General features: G+C 47.5%; 1 protein-coding gene and 1 long non-coding RNA gene across 2 annotated transcripts in view; one reads left to right on the plus strand and one right to left on the minus strand.

Moving 5' to 3' along the window:
• Positions 1-3,258: 3,258 nt before the first annotated feature.
• On the minus strand, positions 3,259-3,950 carry LOC116183639 (uncharacterized). The gene is made up of 2 exons (XR_004148301.2): positions 3,867-3,950; positions 3,259-3,469 (listed from the first exon to the last, which is right to left on the minus strand). It is a non-coding gene; the product is annotated as an uncharacterized LOC116183639 (long non-coding RNA).
• A 5,479-nt stretch (positions 3,951-9,429) lies between these two features.
• Positions 9,430-21,901, plus strand: part of CAPN6 (calpain 6) — a 50,550-nt gene continuing 38,078 nt past the window's right edge. Inside the window, exons 1-3 of the mRNA XM_077786625.1 lie at positions 9,430-9,470; positions 15,571-15,652; positions 16,472-16,644. Coding sequence (XP_077642751.1) covers positions 16,480-16,644 — 165 coding nt within the window. The 5' untranslated portion in view covers positions 9,430-9,470; positions 15,571-15,652; positions 16,472-16,479. The remainder of the gene's footprint in view (positions 9,471-15,570; positions 15,653-16,471; positions 16,645-21,901) is intronic.

The raw sequence follows: 21,901 nt of genomic DNA on the forward strand, positions 1-21,901 counted from the left end.
TCCTGGAGGAAGTGCTCCTGCCCATGCAAAATGTTCCGAAAATGGCAGATTTAAAAGCTGCTGTGTGCATCTATCGCAGCTATTCCAGGGACTCCAGAGAGAGTTAAAAGGAAATCTAAATGCTGGTAGTGTGGCACCGCCAGGCAGCACTGCAAACCATTGGAAATGATGCTGCTGTCTTAGCAGGAATTCCTCTGGCACATATGGAATCACTCCAGATTTACTGTTGTGTCAGTGAGAGTAAAATTCAGCTTCCACAGCTTGGCCTTTCTGCTGCATCAGCCTGGACCTAGACAGAAATTCACTTCAGGGATCCTGGAATATGTTGGTACATCTCATCAGCAGAAGTGTTTCCCTGAAAAGTCTCAGTCCAAGTATGCTAGCCCTGTGTGCTATCAGTTGCTTAGACTGAAGTAACTTCTGGCCTGGTGCAAAACCCCTTGGCTGCTGTCTTCTGCTTTTCCTGGTTTGTGAAGACAACACAGGAGGATTTTAGACCCCTGGAAATTACGCTCAGCATCTGTGTTCAGATTTTGGGCTTCTTGAGCCTGGGGTATCAAATCTGGAGTTTGACCCTGCTCTCTGCTGCTCCCTTTCACCATCTGCCATCAAATCTTGTGATTTTAAAAGCTTTTTTCAGGTTGTCACCCCAGGCTGGCTCTGTGCTCTGCTCCAGACAACGCACCACGCAATGCTGGTCCACATTCTAAAGAAGAGGTGTCCCAAAGGATGGGAGTGACCATAACCATGGGGAGATTCCCCAGGGAGCTGTGAAAACCCGAGTGGGATGAACAGCCCAGAGGCACTGCTTTAATTGTATCAGTGCTTTGTCAGCCTCGTCAGGCTGACCTGCATCTTTAAAAGCTTATTCATAAGCTTTTAATATTCATATATTCTGAACATAAGAGACATGACTAAGAATTCCCTGGCCTGGTTTTGGCTGGGAGACAGTTAATTTTCTTCCCAGTAGCACCAACTCCAGGTGTTGTATTTGGAGTAGTGTGAGGATGATGTTGATAACACACTTGTTTTCAGTCATGGCTAAGCAGGGTCTGTGCTCAGACTTCTCAGCTTCTCATGCCCTGCCAGTGAGGAAATTTGGGGCACAAGGAGCTGGGAGGGGTCACAGTCAGGACAGCTGACCCCAGCTGACCCAAGGATATTCCAGACCATCTGGAGTCATGCTTATCAAATAAACTGAGGGAAAGCCATCCATGGGCTGGACAACTGCATTGTGCATCCCTTGCTTTGGACATTGTAATTCTCTTTTATTATCACAATGATGATTAGTTTCTTCCTTTCTGATGCATTGAACTGTCTTTATCTCAACCCACGAGTTCTCTCACTGTCACCCTTCCTCTCCCTTGCCCTGGGAAGGCAGTGAGCCAGTGGCTGTGTGGGGTTGGGGTTGGGGTTAAACCAGGCCACCTGAGATCATCCCCCCGTGTGACACTGCTGGGGCCCTGGAGGCAGCACAGCTCCCTCACCCTCTGATGTGGCCTTGCTGTCTTTGGGGACAGGGCAGGGTCCCTGTGAGTGCCACAGCCCACGGAAGAGAACACCAGTGGAAGCAGAAAGATCTTCCAGAGCCACTGGGGTCTGCTCCAGCCTCCAGGGTTGGTGGGACAGGAGAACTCAATTACTCTTCTTGGGGACAGCAGGGGGACAAAGATGCCACTCTGACATGGCTTCAGTTTTGCTGAAAAATAAGGCACCAATACCAACATAAGGTTGAATTAGCACACGACAGAAGCCTGGCTGGAATAACCTGCAGCCAAATCTGTCATCAATCTGTAAATGGTGTTTTTTCCAGTGCTGCCTAGAAAGGTGAGCAGCACCTAGAGCAAGGTGGAGCAATAAAACCTTCATTTTAAATTAACACATGACTAGCCTGGCCTCTGGAGAGTGACACATTTGTGCAAGCAGGAAAGAAAATCTTTGGAAAATGCCATTCTGTCACAAATTGTCCATGCTTTAATTAAGAATTCCTCATCAGGGAGGAAGATAACTATGAGATCCATGAGGGGAGGAACAGAGTTGATCTATAATGAAATCAGTTCTCAAATGAGGTCGCCCACCCATGCACTGCTTGTGCACACGCAGCAGGAGCAGGAGCCAAGTGCGGGGAGATGAGGCCAAACTTTTGTAGCTCTGCAAATAAATAGGTCACACTTTGGGTGGGGAGGGGGCACGAGGGGGAGTAATGCAGTTACGTGCTGGAGAACTTGGGGACAAGGGCAGACGTGTCCTCCCGTGCTCTCCTCTCAAAGGACAATTCCCTTATTCCTGTGTCTCGTGACAAAGTACCCTGGAACAGGCTCCAGGCACACAGGCCAATGCAGCCTCCCCACAAGGCTTACCCCATTAAAACAGAAAGTAAAAAACACCTTTCTGTCCCCTTGACACAGATTTAGTACATAAAACCAAGCCTGCCCTTAATATCCTTAAATCTTTAAATGACTCACCATATTCTGCTTTTCTGGCCAGAAAAGTAGATCGGCTGTGACTCTAAATGCCAGGCGCCAGAACTAGGAAAAGAATATTTAGAGCAGAAGCCTACAACTCATGGAGACTTTCAGCTCTAGATGTGGCCACAGGTTTCTGTGTCACCTGGGGAATCACCTGGGACCACACTAAAAATACAGCAGGTGCCAAAGTGAGCTTAGAATTTCTTTGGTCTCCAGGTACCAGAAGGATGGGGATAATCACCTTCAGACTCCATGTGAAGAGGTTCACCTGGGAAACTACAACACCTGCTAAGAGTTACCAGTGCAAGAAATCACCAGCACTGTGAGAGCAGAGCTGGCATCGGAGACTGCAAGAAGACAAACCTTTGCTAAATAAAAAAATGGCATTACATGATCAAGTGCCCAAAGTGAAACATTCTAAGCCCCAAAACAGATGTGAACTGCAGTGAGCATGGCCTGGGCACTGCAAAAAAACCCTAAAGCTTCGTGCAGTGGGTTCTGTCTGTGAGTGCAGAGCTGCTCCTATGCTGGGGGAAGTTTGCACTATGCAGCAGCAGCAGCATCCCACAGAGCAGGAAGGACAGGGCAAATGTGAGCCAAACCCATCCAACTCCTGCCAGCTTTAAACACGGCTCTGATTTCAGGCTGTGGGAGAGGAGCAGGGCTCCTGGAGGCCTTGGAATCTCTGATGGAGAAGGGGAACACACTAAGCCTGAGCACATTTCTCATGACCCTGAGACAGGAATGGCTTTATCCAAATTCCACTGAGAAACAAGAGTGCTACAGGCAATGTTTTAAATATTTAATGTTTACACAACACTCGGAATACAAATGGCAATTCAAAGAGAAGGGAACTCCTGTCTCTGTGAGCCCCTCAGGGAGTTTTCATGTGTGTTTTTCAGCTGGATTGATGCCCGCCCATACAGATGACAAATGGCAGCAGGGGATGTGTCCTGTGTGCCCCAAAAACACCCATCCTGCTCCACTGCACAGGGCCCTCGCTGCCAGAGAAGCAGGGAAGAAATGGTGATTTCAGCTCCTTTAGTCCCCATGCCAGTCCAAGCTCTATGTCACTGCCAGCTCTGCCCATTCAGCTCGTTCCACTTCTTCCCACTGCCATCAGGAGAAGCTGCTCCAGGTTCTCACAGCAGGATCTTTGCTATAGCTCCAGCCCAGCCCCACCACTACAGCTGCTCTCCCACCCCAAACCCACAGTTATTTCAGCTCCAGTTCCACAGGCTTTATTTCACTGCCAGCTCCGTTTCCACTCCAGCTCTCCATCTCCCTGCTGCCAACAGGTGAAGCTGCTCCAGGTTGTCAGCAGGATCTTCATTTTGTCTCCAACCCTTCAGTCCCTACCCTGTCCTTGTCCCACAGGAGTTTCAACCCCAGCCATACCATGTTTATGTCTTGCCAGCTGTGCTGCCTCATCTCCAGCTCCTCAGCTTCCCTGTGCCTCCAGCTAAAGGCTGCTCCTTGTTCTCACTGAAGCTCAGGACTGTTGACAAGGACACAAATCAGCCACTGCCATCATCACTTCAGTATCTCCAGGAGCTGTCACACCATCCCAAATGAGTGCTGCTGCTGAGACCTGACCCCTAACACACACCTTTCCACAATCCCACCCCAGCCAGCAATAGGGGCAAGAACAGGCACTGAGCCCCGGGTTCCCCATCCCAAAACGTGCCCTTGGGCTGGTTCTGAGCCCCAGGAACCCCTCAGAGAATCCCCCTGGCTGGGCTGGAAGCCCCTGGGCAGTTCCTGCAGCTCCATCCCCTTCCCTGTGGGATTTATGTCAGCTCCACGTGGGTTTGGGTCTGCCTCCAGTCCCAGGGCTTTATGTTCTAGCGGCCCCAATCCTACAACCTTCCTTTAATAAACACTACTTGTCTAGTAAAAGAATAAAAAACTCTAACGCAAAACATTAGTGGAACATAAGAGCAACATAACAATGGAATAAACCAACTCTATTGCCTATATTTTTTATATTACTTCAAGCTCCACGGGGCCGAATTCTGCCCACTCCTCACTCGGGGACGGCTTTGTCCCCACAGCTCCGCACCAGCCTCCAGCGGCGCCGCTGTCCGACCCGCACGGGGCACGGCGGGCACTGAGGGGGTCGGGCCGAGCATCGACAGCACCGTGGGACGCCGGCTGTTCGAGAGAGCCGGGTCGGGTCCCGGCTGTCCCCGGCCCACAGAGAGGTGAGGGGCCAGCCACCTCAGCGATCGCAGCTCCGCACAGACTGCCGCCCACGCTGCCCGCGCACGCCATTTATAGCCCCGCCCGGCCCGCCCAGCCAATCGCAGCCCGCCCCGCGGTCCCGCAGTGCCCTCAGGGCCCGCTCCCGCCGCTCCCGCCCGCTCCACGCTGTGCCCGGCCCCGCTCCCGGCCCGACCGGGACCGCACGGCCCCGCCGGCCCTTCCCGGCCCCGCTCCCGGCCCGACCGGGACCGCACGGCCCCGCCGGCCCTTCCCGGCCCCGCTCCCGGCCCGACCGGGACTTCCCGGCCCCAGCAGCACCTGCGGGGGCTGCGGTACCGGGCCGCGGCTCCGCCGGGTCGCGAAGCGCGGCCGTGTAGATTGCGCCTCAGGACAGCCGCCTGAGGGGCCGGGCCGGACTGCGCGGGCAGAGCCTGGCGGGACCGGGCCGCGTGAAAGGGCGGCTGGGACTGCAGGGACTTGGAGTCCCCATGGCGAACTGACAGTCCCCATCACATCCCGACAGTCCCCATGGCGAACTGACAGTCCCATTGGCATTCCGACAGTCCCCATCACATCCCGACAGTCCCCATGGTGTCCCGACAGTCCCAATCACAGCCTGACACATCCATCCCATCCCAACAGTCCCCATCACATCCTGACACATCCATCACAGCCTGACAGTCCCCATGGCATCCCAACAGTCCAAATCATATCCCAACAGTCTCCATGGCATCCCAATAGTCCCCATGGCATCCCGATAGTCACCATCACATCCTGATAATCCCCATCGCATCCTGACACATCCATCACAGCCCAACAGTCCCCATTGCATACCAACAGTTCCCACAGCATCCCGATAGTCCTTATCCCATCCCAACGGTCCCCATGGCATCCTGATAGTCCTTATCCCATCCCCAATAGTCCCTATCGCATACCAACAGGCCCTATTGCATCCCAACAGTCCCAATCCCATCCTGATAGTCCCTATCCCATCCTGACAGCACCTACTCCATCCCAAATGCCACTATCACATCCCAACAGTGGCTCTGCCATCCCAACAGGGATTTCAGCTCCAGCCCCACAAGCTTTATTTCACTGCCAGTTCTGCCGTTTCAGCTCCAGCTCCACATCTCCACTTCCCCTGCCACCAGGTGAAACTGCTCCTGGTTCTCACGTCAGGATCTTTCGGGTTGCAGCTCTCTGAGGTTTCATCTCCAGCTCCAGGATGCACATTCCAACCTCAGCCTCACAGTTTTGCTCCAGTTCAGCCATTCGCCGTTCCAGCCCTACAGGGATCTCAGCTCCATTCCTATCGCAGCCCTACAGTTGCTATCCCGGCACCGCAGGGACTCCAGCCACTCCTCACCACCCCTTCCCTGCCCCAGGAACCCCAGAGACCCTGCCCGAGCCCCAGGGCCCCTCGGGGAGCTCCCACTGGCCACAGGGCACGGGAGGGCCAGGCAATGTGGGCAGAACAGGGAGGGGTGGCAAGGCAAGGCAATGAAGGACTAGAAAAGGCAAGGGAAGGGCAAGACAAGGCAGGACTTGACAAAGAAAGGCAAGAGGGGCAGGGAAGGCAAGGGAGCAGCAGGCAAGGCAAGACGAGGGGAGGCAAGACAAGGGGAGGGGAGGGGAGGGGAGGGAAGGGAAGGGAACTCAAAGCAAGGGAGGAATATGCAGGGCTAGGCAAGGGAGCTAGCATACCTTAGCTACTCCTCCCTTCCCTTGCCTTTTTAACCCTTCCCTAGGCTTGCCTTGCCTACCACTCCCTTGCCTTGCCTTATTTTTTCTATCCCACCCTTGCCTTTCCCACCCATCTCTTGCCTTCCCCACCTATCCCTTGCCTTCCCCACCCATCTCTTGCCTTTCCCACCTCTTCCTTGCCTTTCCCACCCATTCCTTGCCTTTCCCACCCATCTTTGTCTTTCACATACATTCATTGCCTTTCCCACTCTCCCATCCCTTGCCTTTCCCACCTCTCCCCTACCTTTCCCACTCTCCCTTGCCTTTCCCAGCTCTCCCTTGCCCTTCCCACTCTCCCATCCCTTGCCCTTCCCACTCTCCCATCCCTTGCCTTTCCCAGCTCTCCCCTGCCTTTCCCACTCTCCCATCCCTGGGCGATGCCGCCACCGCGCGGCCGCCGGGCCCGTCCCCCCGTCCCCGGACTCGCAGGAGGGAACCAGGCTGGATTTAATTTGTGTCCTGCAGGGAAATAAATCCTGGCGCCCTTCCCTCGCAGGGCTGTTCCCCTGCTCCTCCTTCCCCCCGTGACCAGCCTGCCTGAAAAATAACTCCAAATGCCCACTTCTAATCCTGTCTTGTCTTTTTAGAAATTTTTCTTCTGATTGTGGTTAAGGTAGTTGGGGGATAAAACCTGCTCTGTACACTTCAGCTTCTGTGACAACTGTAGACAGGGCAAAGCACAGCCCCTTCTGTGCCTTCTGTTTTAGGGATTGTCTTCCTTTAACTCAGTGCTGTGCAGAAGGTTCAGTGCTAGCAAAACATCAGTCTGGGACTGACCCTTAATCCAACCCCTCTTGTCATTTATGCTTTGGGAGAAAGTAGGAAGGAACCTGATATCAAAATTCCACAATGTGAAGGATGAGTGATCCAGGTCCAAAATGGTGTTGTTGAGCAAAATCAGGCCCAACTGGGTACACAACTCTGAAAATTTTCAGTGAATCTTGCTTAGTTTTCAGATTTCTTGGGCTCTTCTTTGTTCAAACTGCTTAAATTAGAAAGAGTAGAATAAACATGTAGGATTTAAGTTGAATCTCTGCTGGAAACCATCTCATGGTGTATTAATAAATTGCCCCATGAACATATCTCTGGTGGGACCCAAGAACCTGGCAGTGGAGTGTGTGTGCAAGGTGATGGGCAGGAATTTCTGAAGATATGATGGGCTCTGAGCCCAAGGTGCTGAACATACAGATGTGGGGTATAGAAGATCTTGTGAAAGAGCAAGTTCTGGTGGTTCCTTGTGCTGTGGTGTCTCTACACAACAGGCTGGCTCTGGGCTCTGGTTTGCTGCAGGATGCAGGAGGAGTCAGCTTTGGAAAGCAGCAGGGCTGGAGCAAGAAAAGTGTAGTGGAGCACCTCAGGGGGTGCCTGCAGGCTCTGCAGGAGAGCAGTGAGGAAATTCAGGACACCAGGAGATGCAGCACAGTCATTAATGGAAGCCAGTTCATCCAGAGGAGGGGACACATCCACCAAGGAAACTAAAGGCTGCAGGGCTCATTCAAGGATTTCAGGTACAATGTTGTAAGGTTAAATGGTTCACAGTAAGTGAAACCTCTTTTCCAGGTTGGTTTTTTTTTCCATTACTTGTCATCTATGTAGCTCATCTTGCTGTCTGTCCAAAGGAATTTCTGTTTCTGATGAGATTTCCAGCAAGAGCTCCTCCTCAGCCCAGACAAATCCCATCCAGTTCTTGGATTACACCACTCACATCAAAAAGTTCTCATGGTTTTGTTCTGCAGCAGATCAAAGCAAAGACAGCTACTGTGAGAACACATCTTATAAGCTGTGAATATTATTATCAGCTCACAGAGTGGAATTCTGTTGTGCTCTTGTGGGAGTTTTCATATTTTTCCCTCAGCTGTGCAGATGAATCATATTGTGTGTGTAATATACAACCATCAGCTTTTTATTTTGATTTAAACTCTGGGCTACTTACTCAATCAGGAATTGGAAACACATGGCTTTAGTATGTAAGGCTTTTTAACTCATGAAATAGTAAAACTGTAGTGGCAGCTTCCAGGGACTTTCAGTCCAAATTTCAGCATGCATTCAAAAGGAATTGGGGTAAAAGAGGAAATAGTCCTGCAGTGAACCTTGCAGTACAGAAATTTGTGATATTTTTTATTCATCTTCAGAGTATTTTGTGGATGTAACTCACCCCCTGAGATCCAATCTCCTCTAGGAGACTTATGAGTAATAATGTTGAGGAGAAGGAATGAACCTATTTGTAAACTTAGACCAGTTATGCTAAAATGAGGATTAAATGGAGGAAGAAAACTGGGGAGAATATATAAAGCTATAGTACAGATGAAATTTTGTAATGCATTTTGAAGTGGCACTTGTTCAAAAATGGGACTGCTTTTACTAAAATACAAATAAAACCCACATAATGGAAATAAAGGTGTTATTGTCCTCAAATCGGAAAAAAAAAAAAAATTAAGTCAAATTAACCCAGATGTTTAGGATTTACCCAAAAGGAAATTGAAGCTGAGCAAAGTATGGAGAAGATCTTGTTTTTCCAAAACCACGTCTTGTTGAGAATTTGTATCCTACTTTTTATTTTGCTACAGCACAGAGAAATGTATTATTTTCTCGTTTCTAAACTTTGTTACCCCCATAAAGTGATACCAATTTCTTTACTAGGACAGGGAGAAAAGGATGAATGCTGTGCAGCCTAATAAGGAATGTAAGTTTGGTTTTTTTTTTTTTAATGGTGCACATTAATCCTTAAAAAAAAAAAAAAGAAAAAATCCCAAATAAACTCTGCAACTCTTGCCAAACAGCCTGACCTTATCTCCTCCTTCAAGAGTTCATTCACAGCTCCAGCACAGCCGCAGCTGATGCTCTGTGAGTCAGGAGCACACGAGGCTGTGCACTTTTGGTCAGCTCGGAGTCCCTGGTGTCCTGGGACATCCCTGGAAGAGTTATCCCAACACACCCCTGGAGATGTGATCGTGGTGCAGCCCGGAGAGCTGCACGTTGAGAAGCCGAGGGATCAGTGTTTGCAGGAGCCACGCTGGAGTTCGATGTGCCCCGGCAGCGTCTGACCCCAGCCAGGTGAGTGCTGACTAATGTTCACTGATTAACACCTCTGGCACCAGGAATGAAAACTCTGTGAACCCTAATGAGCCAAATGAGAAAATGTTTTGGATTACTTAAATTGTTTAATATATAGTTCTTTCAGAAAGTCATAGCTCTGTGCTAACCCTGAGCCAAACTTTATTGCAGGATTTATTACCAAAGCTTGGGTGCTCTCCTTTCTTCTCAGATAACCACTCTTCTCTCTACAGGCATCCTTTACAGTTATTCTAAAGAAAGGGGCCAGACTGAGAAAGTGTGATTTCATCTCTGCTCATATAATTCCATTTGCCATCCTGTCTCTGATCTTCCAAAATATTGTCAGTTCTCACCATGGATTCTTTCCCTGTGAAATTCAAGTTTTGTTTTTTGGGTTTTTTTGTTTGTTTGTTTGTTTTTTAAAACTTTATTTCATTGTTCTTGTGCAGGAGAGATTTTTGTATCTCAAATAATTGATAAGTGGATATATAAAATAATGGAGTGACCTGATAAGGAGTTACTGATTAATTTGCAATCCTTTTATTTAAACTAACTTTTATGAAAAGGCAGCATGGAGAGGTACTGGAATTCTGAAGAAAGCTGTTTCCTGTGGTTTCAGCACAAAGCCTTGGATTGAATGAATTAAATGACAATGCTGTTTGCATTTCTTCAGAGCTTTTTATAGATCATTTGACTGGTTTAATGTTAACCTCTGTGATGTTAACTGAAAATGTGTCTGATTTTGAGGCTATACTGGAAGCCACTGAAGGACAAGGTTTCTTGAAACATGAGGACACCCGTGCACTTTGGAAAATCCTGAAAGGAGCCAAGGGTTTTGTTTCTGTTTGCAATGATCTTAAAGAACTTCAGGATTTTGTTGAAGGTTTCACCTGGAAATCAGGTGGAGGCAAAAATCTGCCTGCTGCTAATGCCATTGCTTTTTAAAACTTTGCCCTTGCCTGAGGGGAGAGAGAGAACAGTTAAAAGTATTTCACGGGCAGCCACTGGGGATAAACTCCCATGGGAAAGGCAAGGAGGGGAGAGAGGGAGTCCAGCCAGAGTTCATCCTCTCTGAGTGTGTTCTGCCAGGACTTTGAGTGGTTTTGACCATGAAATCAGCATCGTACTGCTGAACAAACACAGGTGTGTATTGATTTCACTCAGTTCTCAAGCTGAAAAGATCCCACACAACTCTGACTCTCAGCCAGCCCTACAAATCTGGGGTGTTTCTGCTTATGCCAGATGCAGCTGTTCCCCCTTGGGCAGTCACCTGCAAGGGCAGCTTTTCTCAGCAGCTGTTTGCTTCTGTACTCCCATCCTGAAGGGTCAGAATGAGTTTGCACTTTATCTCACCAGGAACTGGTGAGATAGAGAGATGGAGAGAGAACAAGCTGTGAAAATCAGCGACAGGTTCTTGGCAGAGCTCCTGCTCCACTCCTGGGCTGAGGAAATCTCAGGCTTGGTCCTGACCCAGCACCCACTCTCTGCAGTGCAATTTGAATTCTGACTCTCAGTTGGAGTACCACAGAGCCTCTCCTATCCCAGTGAGACCTGAAAGAAAAACCTGGTTAAGCACGGTGCTGTTGCAGTACAAGTGTTGTAATTAATTTTATGGAAAAAACCCCTTTGGTTTATAGTCTGTTGATTCTGTCAGGCCGTGATGCTGTCTTTGAAAGAAAACAGCTTGTGGGCTCCTGATGTCCAGTTAGTCTCCCCCACATTCCTGCCCAGAAGTGATAGGATATGGGCAGATACTCCCAGATGAAAATATGTGGTTTCCTTTCTTGATTTGAAGTGCAAAACTGCACAGTATAACAAGGTTGGCATGGTCCTGTTTCTGCAAGAAGGCAAATGTTTGTGTCACCTTCCTGTAGGTTATTCTTCAGCTGAGCTAACAGAGTGACCCTTATATGCCTGTAAAAGTCCTGAGGTTTTTTTTATTATATAGAGGCCATAAAATAATCAAATTAACCTTATTTTGTTGGAAAATCCAAATACTGGATGAAAGAAGGGCTAATGCTGCACACTCATGGCATCCCCAGAGCACACAATAACTTAGTGCTTCACCCAGTCAGGAAGAGCACTGCCATCCAAAACTACTGAGAACCCTGGAGCACAGGCATTAATACTGGACAGCATGCTATTAAATTATCCCGTGCAGCAAATTTGATCAAAATTTATCAGATTCTTACTAATGCAATTGCACCTCCACACAGCATGGATTTAACACTGACGTTTTACATTTTTATTGGCTTATGCAGAGGAAGAGAGGAGATCCAGTCTAGCATAAAGCCTCTCAGTTAATGTCTTGAGCTGTTTAAAGAATTGGAATGAGTAAATTTCTCCAGAAGAGATGCTTCTACTGCAGCAGTAGCAGTGGAACAGCCAAGATCATGAAACCAGAGTGTTTATGAAGTGGAAGATTTTCAACTGCTTTAAGTTCCCCTGCACTTAATACAGATTTGCAAAGTCATTATGTTGTAAGGACCTGTGATCACTTTGCACAGCAAGAAAGAGCAATAACCTTTTCCAGCTGGAGATCTGGAAGTTCCTTTAATTAGTTTTACAGAAAACCAGTTCAGAGTAATTTAAAGCTTTTGGCTGCAGGGCTCCTGTTTTGGAGACATTCATTGGTTTGATTGTTCTGAAACAAATTGTGGAGACAGAGATGTTTGGAAAAATACAAGACTCTGTTTGCAAACAGTGAAATACTTGAGTCCCTGTTTTGCTCTCATAGTCCAAACAGTGGCTTTGAGGTCTGGTGAGGAGTCAGTGTTCAAGGAGCAGAGTTTGGAGCTGGGAGGTTTTTGTGTGCTGTTAAGACAGGCACACAACTGCAGGTACAAAAGAGAAACCTGAGAACCAGGTGTGGCTGTTACTGCTGCTAAGGTGACAACTTGGTACCTGCAAATGGACAATAATCTTCAAACTGGGTTCATACAATAACAGAATGGTTTGGGTTGGAAAGCTCATCTCATTCCACCACCCTGGGCAGAGAATTCTTCCAGGCTGCTCAAAGTCCAATCCAACCTGGCCTTGAAAACTTCCTGGGGTAGGGAGTCCACAGCTTCTCTGGGCAACCTGTGCCAGTTCTCAGGAAAGAATTTCTTCCTGGTATCCTAATCTAAACCTCCCCTTTTTCAATTTAAAACAACTTCCCCTTGTCCTATCACTGTCTGCCCATGTACAAAGTTGCTCTCCCTCTTTTGTATAAAATCCCTTTAGGAACTGAAAGGCTGCTCTAAGGTTTCCCTGGAACCTTCTCTTCTGCAGGCTGAGGCACCCCAGCTCCCTCAGCCTGGGAGGGTACCCCAGAGCATGGAATATGCTGTGTGCATCATTTCTGCCATCCCTCCATGGCCTTCCCAGACAAGGGCTCCTGAACCAGCAGGAATGTGGGCCTGAACTCAGGTTTCACTTCTGGAAGAAGCAGTTTCATTTTCAAAATTGTGTCCAGCTGTGGCCTTAAATCCTGCCTGGAAATGCACTTTGCCCTTTTAGTCCTGGTGCTGTGCATGGAAATTCTTTGGAGTCCTACAGCTGGAACAGTAAAGTAGGGTGTGTGATAGAATTTATGTGTTAGAACACATCAAGCCTCCTCCTTGCAGAGGAGTTTCATCTGGCACCGAGGCCCCTCTGCAGCTGCTTGGCCTCTGGGGCTGGAAGTGCTGGGTTTGGTTAGGAAAAACCCAGCCCTGCTGTCCCTGCACCCCTCGGGCTGGGGTGGGAGTGGGAGGGATGGCTGGGCTTAGCAGCTGCAATAACTGCTCTGCCTGAGCTTTTACCCTGCATGTCACTTGGTCACAAAGAGTACCAAAACTGGGATGAGAGCAGGTGAATTCTGTTCAGGTTTGTGTATTTATTGCATGAATTCAAGGATAAGGAGGCTGTAGTTATCCCTCGCACGCCTGTCTGGACAGTCAGTGCTGTTTGTTGTGGATCTCTTGTGTAGCAGCTGGGGGAGAGGAAGGTTAAGACAAGGAACTGTGAGTGTAAAGAGACACTGTTGGGTAGTTTAGCACTCAAAGCTTACCTTAATGCTCTGGTGAATACCTGGATTTCAAGTGAATGTCCCTTTAATTTATGGCTGCTCCTAAGGCCAGGAGCTGCTATTTGCCCAGTGCTGAATGTGATTTAGCTGTGCTCTGGCTGGCTCTGGCAGAGGAATCATCTCTGAGAATAAACTGTAAGTAAAACTGAGATTGTTCTGTGGTTAGGCTGAAGAGGGGATTCTGCACCAGCTCCACTTCACTCTTCTGCTGAAACCCTTTTTCTAATCAGAATGGGAAACTCTCGAAAAACAGAGGGGCCAGAGAAAAAAGCTGAGAGGCCAAAAGCTCAGTGACATGAGACCTTCTGTACTTCTGCTGACACCACGGGGGATTGGGTGACCTGTAGAGCTCTTCAGCATTTTTACCCCCTTCTTTTCTCCTCTGTCCCTCCCTGGGAGTGGTCCCTTCTCCCTGCAGAACAAGAGTGTCTCTGATCTGGGGTGCAGTATTTTTAGGACTGTATTTCTTAGTCCACTGTGCACAGCTGATTCTGTATCACATGGCAGAGCAGGGAGCCCTGGCAGAGCAGCTGCCAAGCCCTGCAGTGTTTCCTCAGCACTGCCAGGTTGGAGTGCCAGCTGGGCCAGGGTAAAGCTGTGGGTGTGGAGCAGGGGATGCTCTGCTGCCATGTGCCTCAGCTGGAGGAGGGAGGAAGGAGTGTGCTTCTTAGTTTGGGAGCTTCAGTCATCAACTGAGGGTCAAAAACTGGGAGCTGCTTCAAAAATAAACCTTGGAATGGGAGCCAGGTCTGCCTCAGGCCATGTCCTCGTAGGTGAACACTCCAGGAGAGGTGGGCTCAGCTCTGCTCCTCCATCCTCAGCACTCAACCTGTTGTATAGAAACTGCACTGACATTCTTGATGGAGGGCTTTCCAACGAGAAAGAGATATTTTATTGAGTTTAAAATGGGCAGCTTTGGGTTCCTGTGAAAGTGAGTTCTTCCTGGTTCTCCAGGTGGTGGTGGGACTTCAGTTCAGTGCCTCCTGGGTGGGGTGAAGCAGCCCTGGGAGCCTGAGCCCCTAAAACACACTGCAGATGTCACAGGGAGTCTGGAGAGGGGCAGGATAAGAGACTGGCAGGAGAGGCCCCCTCCTTGTTGGTGTTTCCCTTGTTGTGCACTGCCTGTGCAGCCCAGGGTGAGGCAGGCAGTGCTTCATCACCACCTTCTGTGCATTGCCAAAGAACATTCCAGGCTGTTGTGGAATGGAGTGTTAATCCTGGAAGGACTCACGTTCCTGTCTGGTAGATAGGTGGGGAGAAAGGGCAGGGGAATGAGGTCATGAAAGACCTGTCTCAATGAATCAGGCAATGACAGAAACCTCATCACCCAGGGGCTATTTTTAAAACAAATAGACTTGGTTTAGAATGTTAGATAGCTCATGGGGGATTTTATGATTAAGAATGCCAGTTATCATGAAATAATCTTTATCCCACCCAAAATTAGTCAGATTATTTTGTTGTGGTCCCTGAGGTACCTCTGTAAAATTGAGAAGTTGTTCAACATTTGAACAACTGGTTTCTGGGGGGAGCAAATCTATTTGCCCTGTCTTGGGAGGCCACCTGGCAAGTGAGAGACCTTGAGACTTTTTTTTTTTTTCTTTTGAGGAAGATAAGTAACCAGAAAGTAAAAGAATCCCAAAATGGCTTTGGTGGGGAGGGATTTAAAGCCCATGCAGTCCCACCCCCTGCCATGGGCAGGGACACCTTCCACTATCCCAGGTTACTCCAAGCTCCATCCATCCTGGCCTTGGACACTTCACAAACACCTTTCACTCACAAGAACAAAGACCACGATAAATTTGACATTTCCAAGTGTTCCTCCTTACTCTTCTGTATTTCTCTTGCTGTGCTCATTTGCACACCTGCAAAAGCTTGGTTTGGTTTCCTGCAGATTTGTGGAATCTCATCCAATTTGTGCTGCAGGTGCCCAAGGAGCACCAGCTGAGCTCTCTGCAGCTGGACACAGCCAGTGGCTGCCAGGACCATGTGGTGCCATGCTCCAGAGCAGGATGTTGGTTAATTAACCTGCATTTGTCTTTATTGCTGTAGGCGAGGAAGGGGAGATACATCTCTAATTCCAACCTGTGTCCAGAGGGAAAAGGAACTGATACACAGGACCTTTCCAAACTGGGTAAGTTCAGATGCTCTCACCACTCCTTCTCTAGAAGTAGAGGTAGCATCCCTCATGTCCTCCAAATTTCAAATCACCCTGAGTGATTTCTATAATTGATTTCTCATTTGTAAAATGTTTTAAAGCAATTTATTTGAGCTCTGTGGGTGTAACCATAAACCTGCCAAGTTTGATAGTCAGAATTCTGGGAATTAAGGTCTGAGAACACATTGTTTGGTTTTTTTGCCATTGTTGTGCTTTTTAAAAATACTTTTAGTCCTCATGAGTTATTTGCAAATATTTTCTCATTCTGGGAATACAGTTCCCTGAAATGTAACATAAAGTTCAAAGACAATAGTACAAGCTGAAGTATTGTCACTTAAATTAAGATGGAGAAATGTGGAAATCTGGTTTTGTTTTTTTTAGGCATAAGATTTGGAGTAGATAATTTGAGCTTTAGTGGCCAAAAGAAGAATGTAGGACAAAAACAGCCCAGCCCTTCTCACATGGTGCAGACTGAGAGCCAAGCCTCACTCTGCTACCTTTCCAATCAATTAGATAAAGCAAAATGTTTGGTTTCTGCCTGGCCTGGGCTCTTTCCTGGTAAGTCTTCAGTTCAAACAAAAGTATGATCCTTATCTATAAGATCGTCTCAGGCTTATACGTTCCTAGTCTTTAACATAATCTGATTTATAATCTCTAGTTTTTTTGTTTAATTTTAAATAAATCAGTGACCTCATTTAGAACAAGTTACATGCTCTCTTGTTAAAGACCAGGGAATGATATCAGCTATGGACTTTCAAGAGCCTTCATGGTTTGTCCAATATTGATCTTATGTAGACAGGAAGATGTCTCCATCAGTGCAGCTCTTCAGAGATCAGAGGTACCACGAGCTGAAGGGGCAGTGCCTCCAGCAGGGCCGGCTCTTTGAGGATCCCGAGTTCCCAGCCTCGGATGAATCCCTTTACTACGACTCAGCAGCAAAAGGGAAAGTGGAATGGAAGCGGCCAAAGGTAATGGATGGATCTGTTTTCACTCCTGCTGTCTCCTCCAGCACAGACACTTCACCAAGAGGTGTCTGAGCAAAGCTGTGTTCTCTTGTGAATTGCCACCCTTGCACTCAGCTCTTTCTGGTCAAGGCTTAGCAGCAAGTTCTACCCAGAGAGAGTGGAGAGTTTTCCTTTATTGGTTGATTCCAGCTCTGGTCTCTGCATGGCTATGCTGAATTCACAATGGATTTTGTCTCTGACTTGTGTAAAACCTTAATTACCCACCAGTGATTTTCTGTGCCAAATGATCAGCTATTATCTCTAAGCAACCAAGAATGCTTGTGTCTATTTGCCACTTTTACTGGCATCTTAACAGGAAGACAAATATGTCATTTGCTTTGAATTGTAACTAATGTAGTAGGCATTTCAAATCATTAATACCATCTATATTCGGGGCCTGTTAGTTGGTTTGCTCTGAGGTTTTATGCTTCACATGTATTTTTAAATCAGATCACAGCCATAAGCAAACAATTCAGAAGAACACAAACCCATTCCCAGTCCGGCTTTCCATCAGTGTCATCTGTTGTCTTACAGTGACAAGTGTAATGGAGAGGACAGTGGAAGCCTCCAGCCAGATGCACGCAGTATTTTTGCCCTTAAGCATGATGAATCACTCCTTTAGTTCACCTATGTCCACTTTAGGGATTAGAATTAACCTTCTGGAAGCACGGACTTGGGTGTGTTTCCTTAGAAAACACAATGCCTATGTGATATCCTTCATGTGCAGCTGGTGCTGTCCTGTGACAGGGGACAACAGACGAGGCTGACCAAGGCTGGACTCTCTTTGCCAGGATGGCCTGAGGCTGCTTCTCTTCTTCTTTCCTGGTGGTGCTCATTCCTCACAGTAGCTTCTCTACTGGAATTTTAGTAAGCAGTCCAAGGGTTGCTTTCCTGCTTCTCATTTCATTTTTCCAAGTAAGACATGAGACTGAAGAATGGGGAGAATAAATTTGGGAAAGAACAACAAGACATTCCAAAGTCTATGGGTTTATTTTTATTTCTGAACACTCTTCCGTTTATTGAAGTCTTTCATCCCCTCCTAGAAGAGGAAATACTATGCAACTATTCTCAGTGAGGTCAGGAAGAGTGTTTGTTCTTCATAAAAGAGGTGAAGCAAGAGCTAAACTCTAGCCAAGGATGCCATTTTGGGCCATTCTTGTGGATATGAGTTTGTTCAAGGTGGTGGTCAGTGGTTTGAAGTCTAATTGTAGGTCAGTGATTAGCTTTGCATTCAGTTATTACCCATTAAACATGACATTAATGTAGGAAACCTCACATATTAATTGATGTTCTGTTTACATAAATTTTATTATCATTTATCATAAAACCACGCACAGATTGACCTGACACTCCTGAGGTGTTGAACCATATCCCACCAGTCCCTGGCCTCTGTGAATTCTGGTGTTGATGCCAAAACCACAGAACCATGGAATCTTCTAGGTTGCAAAAGATTTCTAAGATCATTGAATCCAACACTTACCCTGACACTACTGACTCCATTTCTAAGCTATGTCCTTAGCACCAGGTCTCTAAAAACCACTTCCAACTGCCGTCAGTTCTAGTGCTTGACAACCATTTTGGTAAAGAAATTCCTCCTTATATCTAATCTAAACCTCTCCCAGTATGTGAATCCTTTGCTGGTGTTTCAGAACACTGGGCTCTGCTAATACAACAGTTCCTCTGAGATAAACCTGGGAAATAACAACTGAGCTGAGCATGACCATTTTGAAGGTGCAGCATCTTCCAGAGTCCTTCAGTTCATGCAGGAAGCCTCCTGGGAAGATTCTCTGTGGGGAAAACCTGCTGGTTTGCTGGAAAAAGAGTAAGAAACATTCCCTCTGGTTAGTGGGCATTCTTTTTGCTCACTGATATTAGCATTATCTTGCCCTTTTCTGTGATTTCCCTGGAGTTTTCCCCCTGTGCCAGGCTGAAGTGGGGCTGGGGGCAGCTGTGTCCTGCCAAGAGGGGATGTCCTTGGCCACCTGTCAAGTTAACACTGCCTCTGTGTGGTGGTCCTGCTCAGCATGGGCTGAAAATACCCAGGAATTCCTGTCACTGCTGAATGGATGCTTTGTCTTATTTTTCACTAAACCTCGGGTTTGTGTGAACTTTTTCACTGACCCCGCAGAAAGGATGGAATCTCAAGGACATCTTTGTCAGTGTTAAACAAACAGCAGTGATCTCCCAAGCAGGGCAGGCAGGCATGTGAGGAAAGAGTGGGTAAGCTTGCTTCAGAGATAAACTGTGTTCTTTAGTTATTCACAAAGGAAAATAGTCTGATCCTACAGAATGAGACTCTTATCATGTGCTTTCCTGGTTTCCCCGCTTGACCCCGTGTTTTTTAAGCCCTGATTCTGCTTTCATCTGCATCTTCTCTTTATGAGAGGGATGTGATTGCACCCTGATGTTCTGGGAAGACAGAGCTGGTCTGTGTCCAGGCAAACAGCACAGAAAGACACCATGAGACAGGGCTGCTGATCTGCTTCCCTAGAAACCCCTCCTGTGTCCAGCCCACAGAGGGACACTGCTCTGTTTATTTAATTCCCATTAACTCCAAAGGTCAGATGCCTAGCTGAAGGTGGAGAGTTGTATCTGCACAGCCCAGTGCCCTTTTTCCTGGAAACACTGCATGCCATGGGCCCCATTCTCCACTCTTCTCACCAGTTTTCCAACCTTTTCAGGGGTGGTTATCACCATGCAAGATAAAAGTCCAGGAGATAAGGCAGTACTATGTTCTGGAATGATACAGTGATAAGAATAGATGGAACAAGTGTCTCCTCAATTCCCAAATTGGGGTGTGTAAGATGAGCAGGTTTGTGATTTATCCATCCTTTATTCTCTGGTCCCAGAGAATTCTGCACCTTCACATGTTTACAGGAGGCAGCACCAGCTTTTGTTTGTTTCTAACTGGTGGAAAAGTATCCCTTGTCTCAGGAGCTGAAACATCTTTATATTTACAAGTGCTGACTTAAACCCTGAACCGTCCCCTACCTTGTTACCTGTTTAAGATTTTGCTCTCATTTGGAAGGCAGAGGAAACTTGGGGCAAATCCCTGTGTGGGCACTTAGTCTGGGTGAACTTTACAGATTTTACATTAATGTTCTTTATTCCACAGTGACAGGATTTGTGGTCTCAGCGTCCTCCAGAATATTCAACAGTAACCCAGTTGTCATAAATTTCATGGAATGGGGATCATGCAAGATTTGGCTGTCAGGTGTGAGCAGGCCTGGGTTAAATGTCCCTCAGATGTAATGCTCCTCATCATTTCATTCCTCTGTCTCCTCTGTAGCTGTGTCACTGCAGTCTGACCCTGTTTTCCAGCTTGAAGAAGACCAGAGACATCTGCTTACATTTGGCACTCTGTGGAACCCATGGTGCCTGCAGGAGAGGGAGGTGTCCTGGCACTGCCTCAGGCTTTGAGCAGTTCCATGTCCACTGCAAGAGCAGTTTCAGGGCATGGAGTGGAGTGACAGCTCATCATACCCTGGGACATCTGCCAGGATGGGGCCTGGGGGGAATCCAGAGCTGGAGAGTGGATATTAAAGGGGAATGCCATCAGCTGGCATGGCAGTGATGTGCACTCCTCTCAGAGCAGCTGCACTGCTGCCTTCTGTGTGACAAAGTGATGGGCTTGTAACAGCCCCCGTGAGCAGTGACACTTACCTGGTCTGCCAGATCCCCTCTCCATGCCCCAACACCCTACTGGAGTGTGGCTCGTGGTTAAATGATCACTTTTTCACATCTGAATGTGCCTTTTTAATTCCTTCAGCCCCCTTTTTTTCCCACTTAAAAATATGGAGCAACAGTAATCATCTTGCTTAATTAGAATAGGGGTCCCTCCCCACCCTTCCTCCTCACCCCTAAAGATTTGCATGATATAATTATTATTTTCCTGAAGAAATTACTTATTCTGCAAAGCCTACATGTACTGAAACAGCTGAAGTTTAGGCTTCTGTTTCCCTGCCTATCTCAGAATTGTCTGCTTTTCTCTGCTGTTGGTGGTTATTGACTCTTATTCAAGTGTAGGTAAACATGTTGCAGAGCTCTGTGTGCTGACATTCATGTTTGCACTGGAAATAATGGCACATGTGGCATCTGGGAGGTGAGGAAATGTGTTTCAAAAGGTGCTGAGCTTTGAGGGAGCTCACAGATCCTGTCATGTGCCTCAGGCACAGCTGGGGACACAAAGGTGGTTTTGGGTTGGAGGCTGTGTGAGCCAGTGTCTTGTGGTTTGCTTGTTTGCTAGGCTTCTCTGGGACCTGTTTGTAGCAGAAAAGGGCTGTGAAAGACTCAGCTTTGCACAAAGATTAAATCAATCCTGAACTGGCTTCTTTTCCTTATGTGTCTGTCACAATCTGGATCTCAACACCGTGGATGTTGTCCTTCACAGACAGTCCAGCATTCTTCACTGGGTGACCTTCAGACATTCACTCCTTGAGTGCAGCTGTACAGGGCTACTGGAGGATTTTAGGACTTTCTAGATGACACTGGTGGTCATTTCAACAGGCACCTTGTGTGCTGTAATTAGTTGTGAGTGCACTAACAACTAAACACTCTGTTTGCCACTGTAGCAAATAGTTTTCCTTGTAATTAAAAGCAGATTTAGCTTGTGATCTTCAGCTACAGCTCATTATCTATGGAAAAGTTTAAAGTCAGATATTTCTTAGTTAACTGCATGTGAGTGTATATAAAGAGAATGATTGCAGTGCACCTTAATTTTTATAGAAGGGCTTAAGCCTTGCAGACTCAAAAGTGGTATAAAAGGTCATAGGCAAAGTAGGCTCTGACCTGAGTTTAAACCCTTCATCTTAAAGAAATAGGAAAGCTATTAGGAGCTAAGCCTTGGGAAGCAGTCTGCCCTGGAAGATAATCACAGATTGAGGGGGAGGTTTCTGTACACATTAATCATAGTTTTTAGGTTAAAATTGTGGAGGCAGGGACCGTGTAGTCCTCCAGACATGGTGCAGTCTTCTGTTAGTGTAGAGGGGGTGGGTGAGGGGTCAACAACAAGCAGATGGGAAACCACCAGAAGAAAATAATGCCTAAATGCTGGTGAAGTATCTTTTCTTTCCTCATTAAGGACAAACCGTGTCACCCAAAGCTCCTGCAGCCCGAGTCTGGCAGTGCTGCACGTTTGAGGGGAGCTGTCCCAGCAGCCTGGGTGCTCGGAGCTGTGGGCTGAGCTGCAGCCATCTGTCCCTGTGGCGCAGGTGGCAATGTG

Source organism: Lonchura striata, chromosome 14, assembly GCF_046129695.1.
Source record: "Lonchura striata isolate bLonStr1 chromosome 14, bLonStr1.mat, whole genome shotgun sequence".
NCBI classification, from domain to species: Eukaryota; Metazoa; Chordata; class Aves; order Passeriformes; family Estrildidae; genus Lonchura; species Lonchura striata.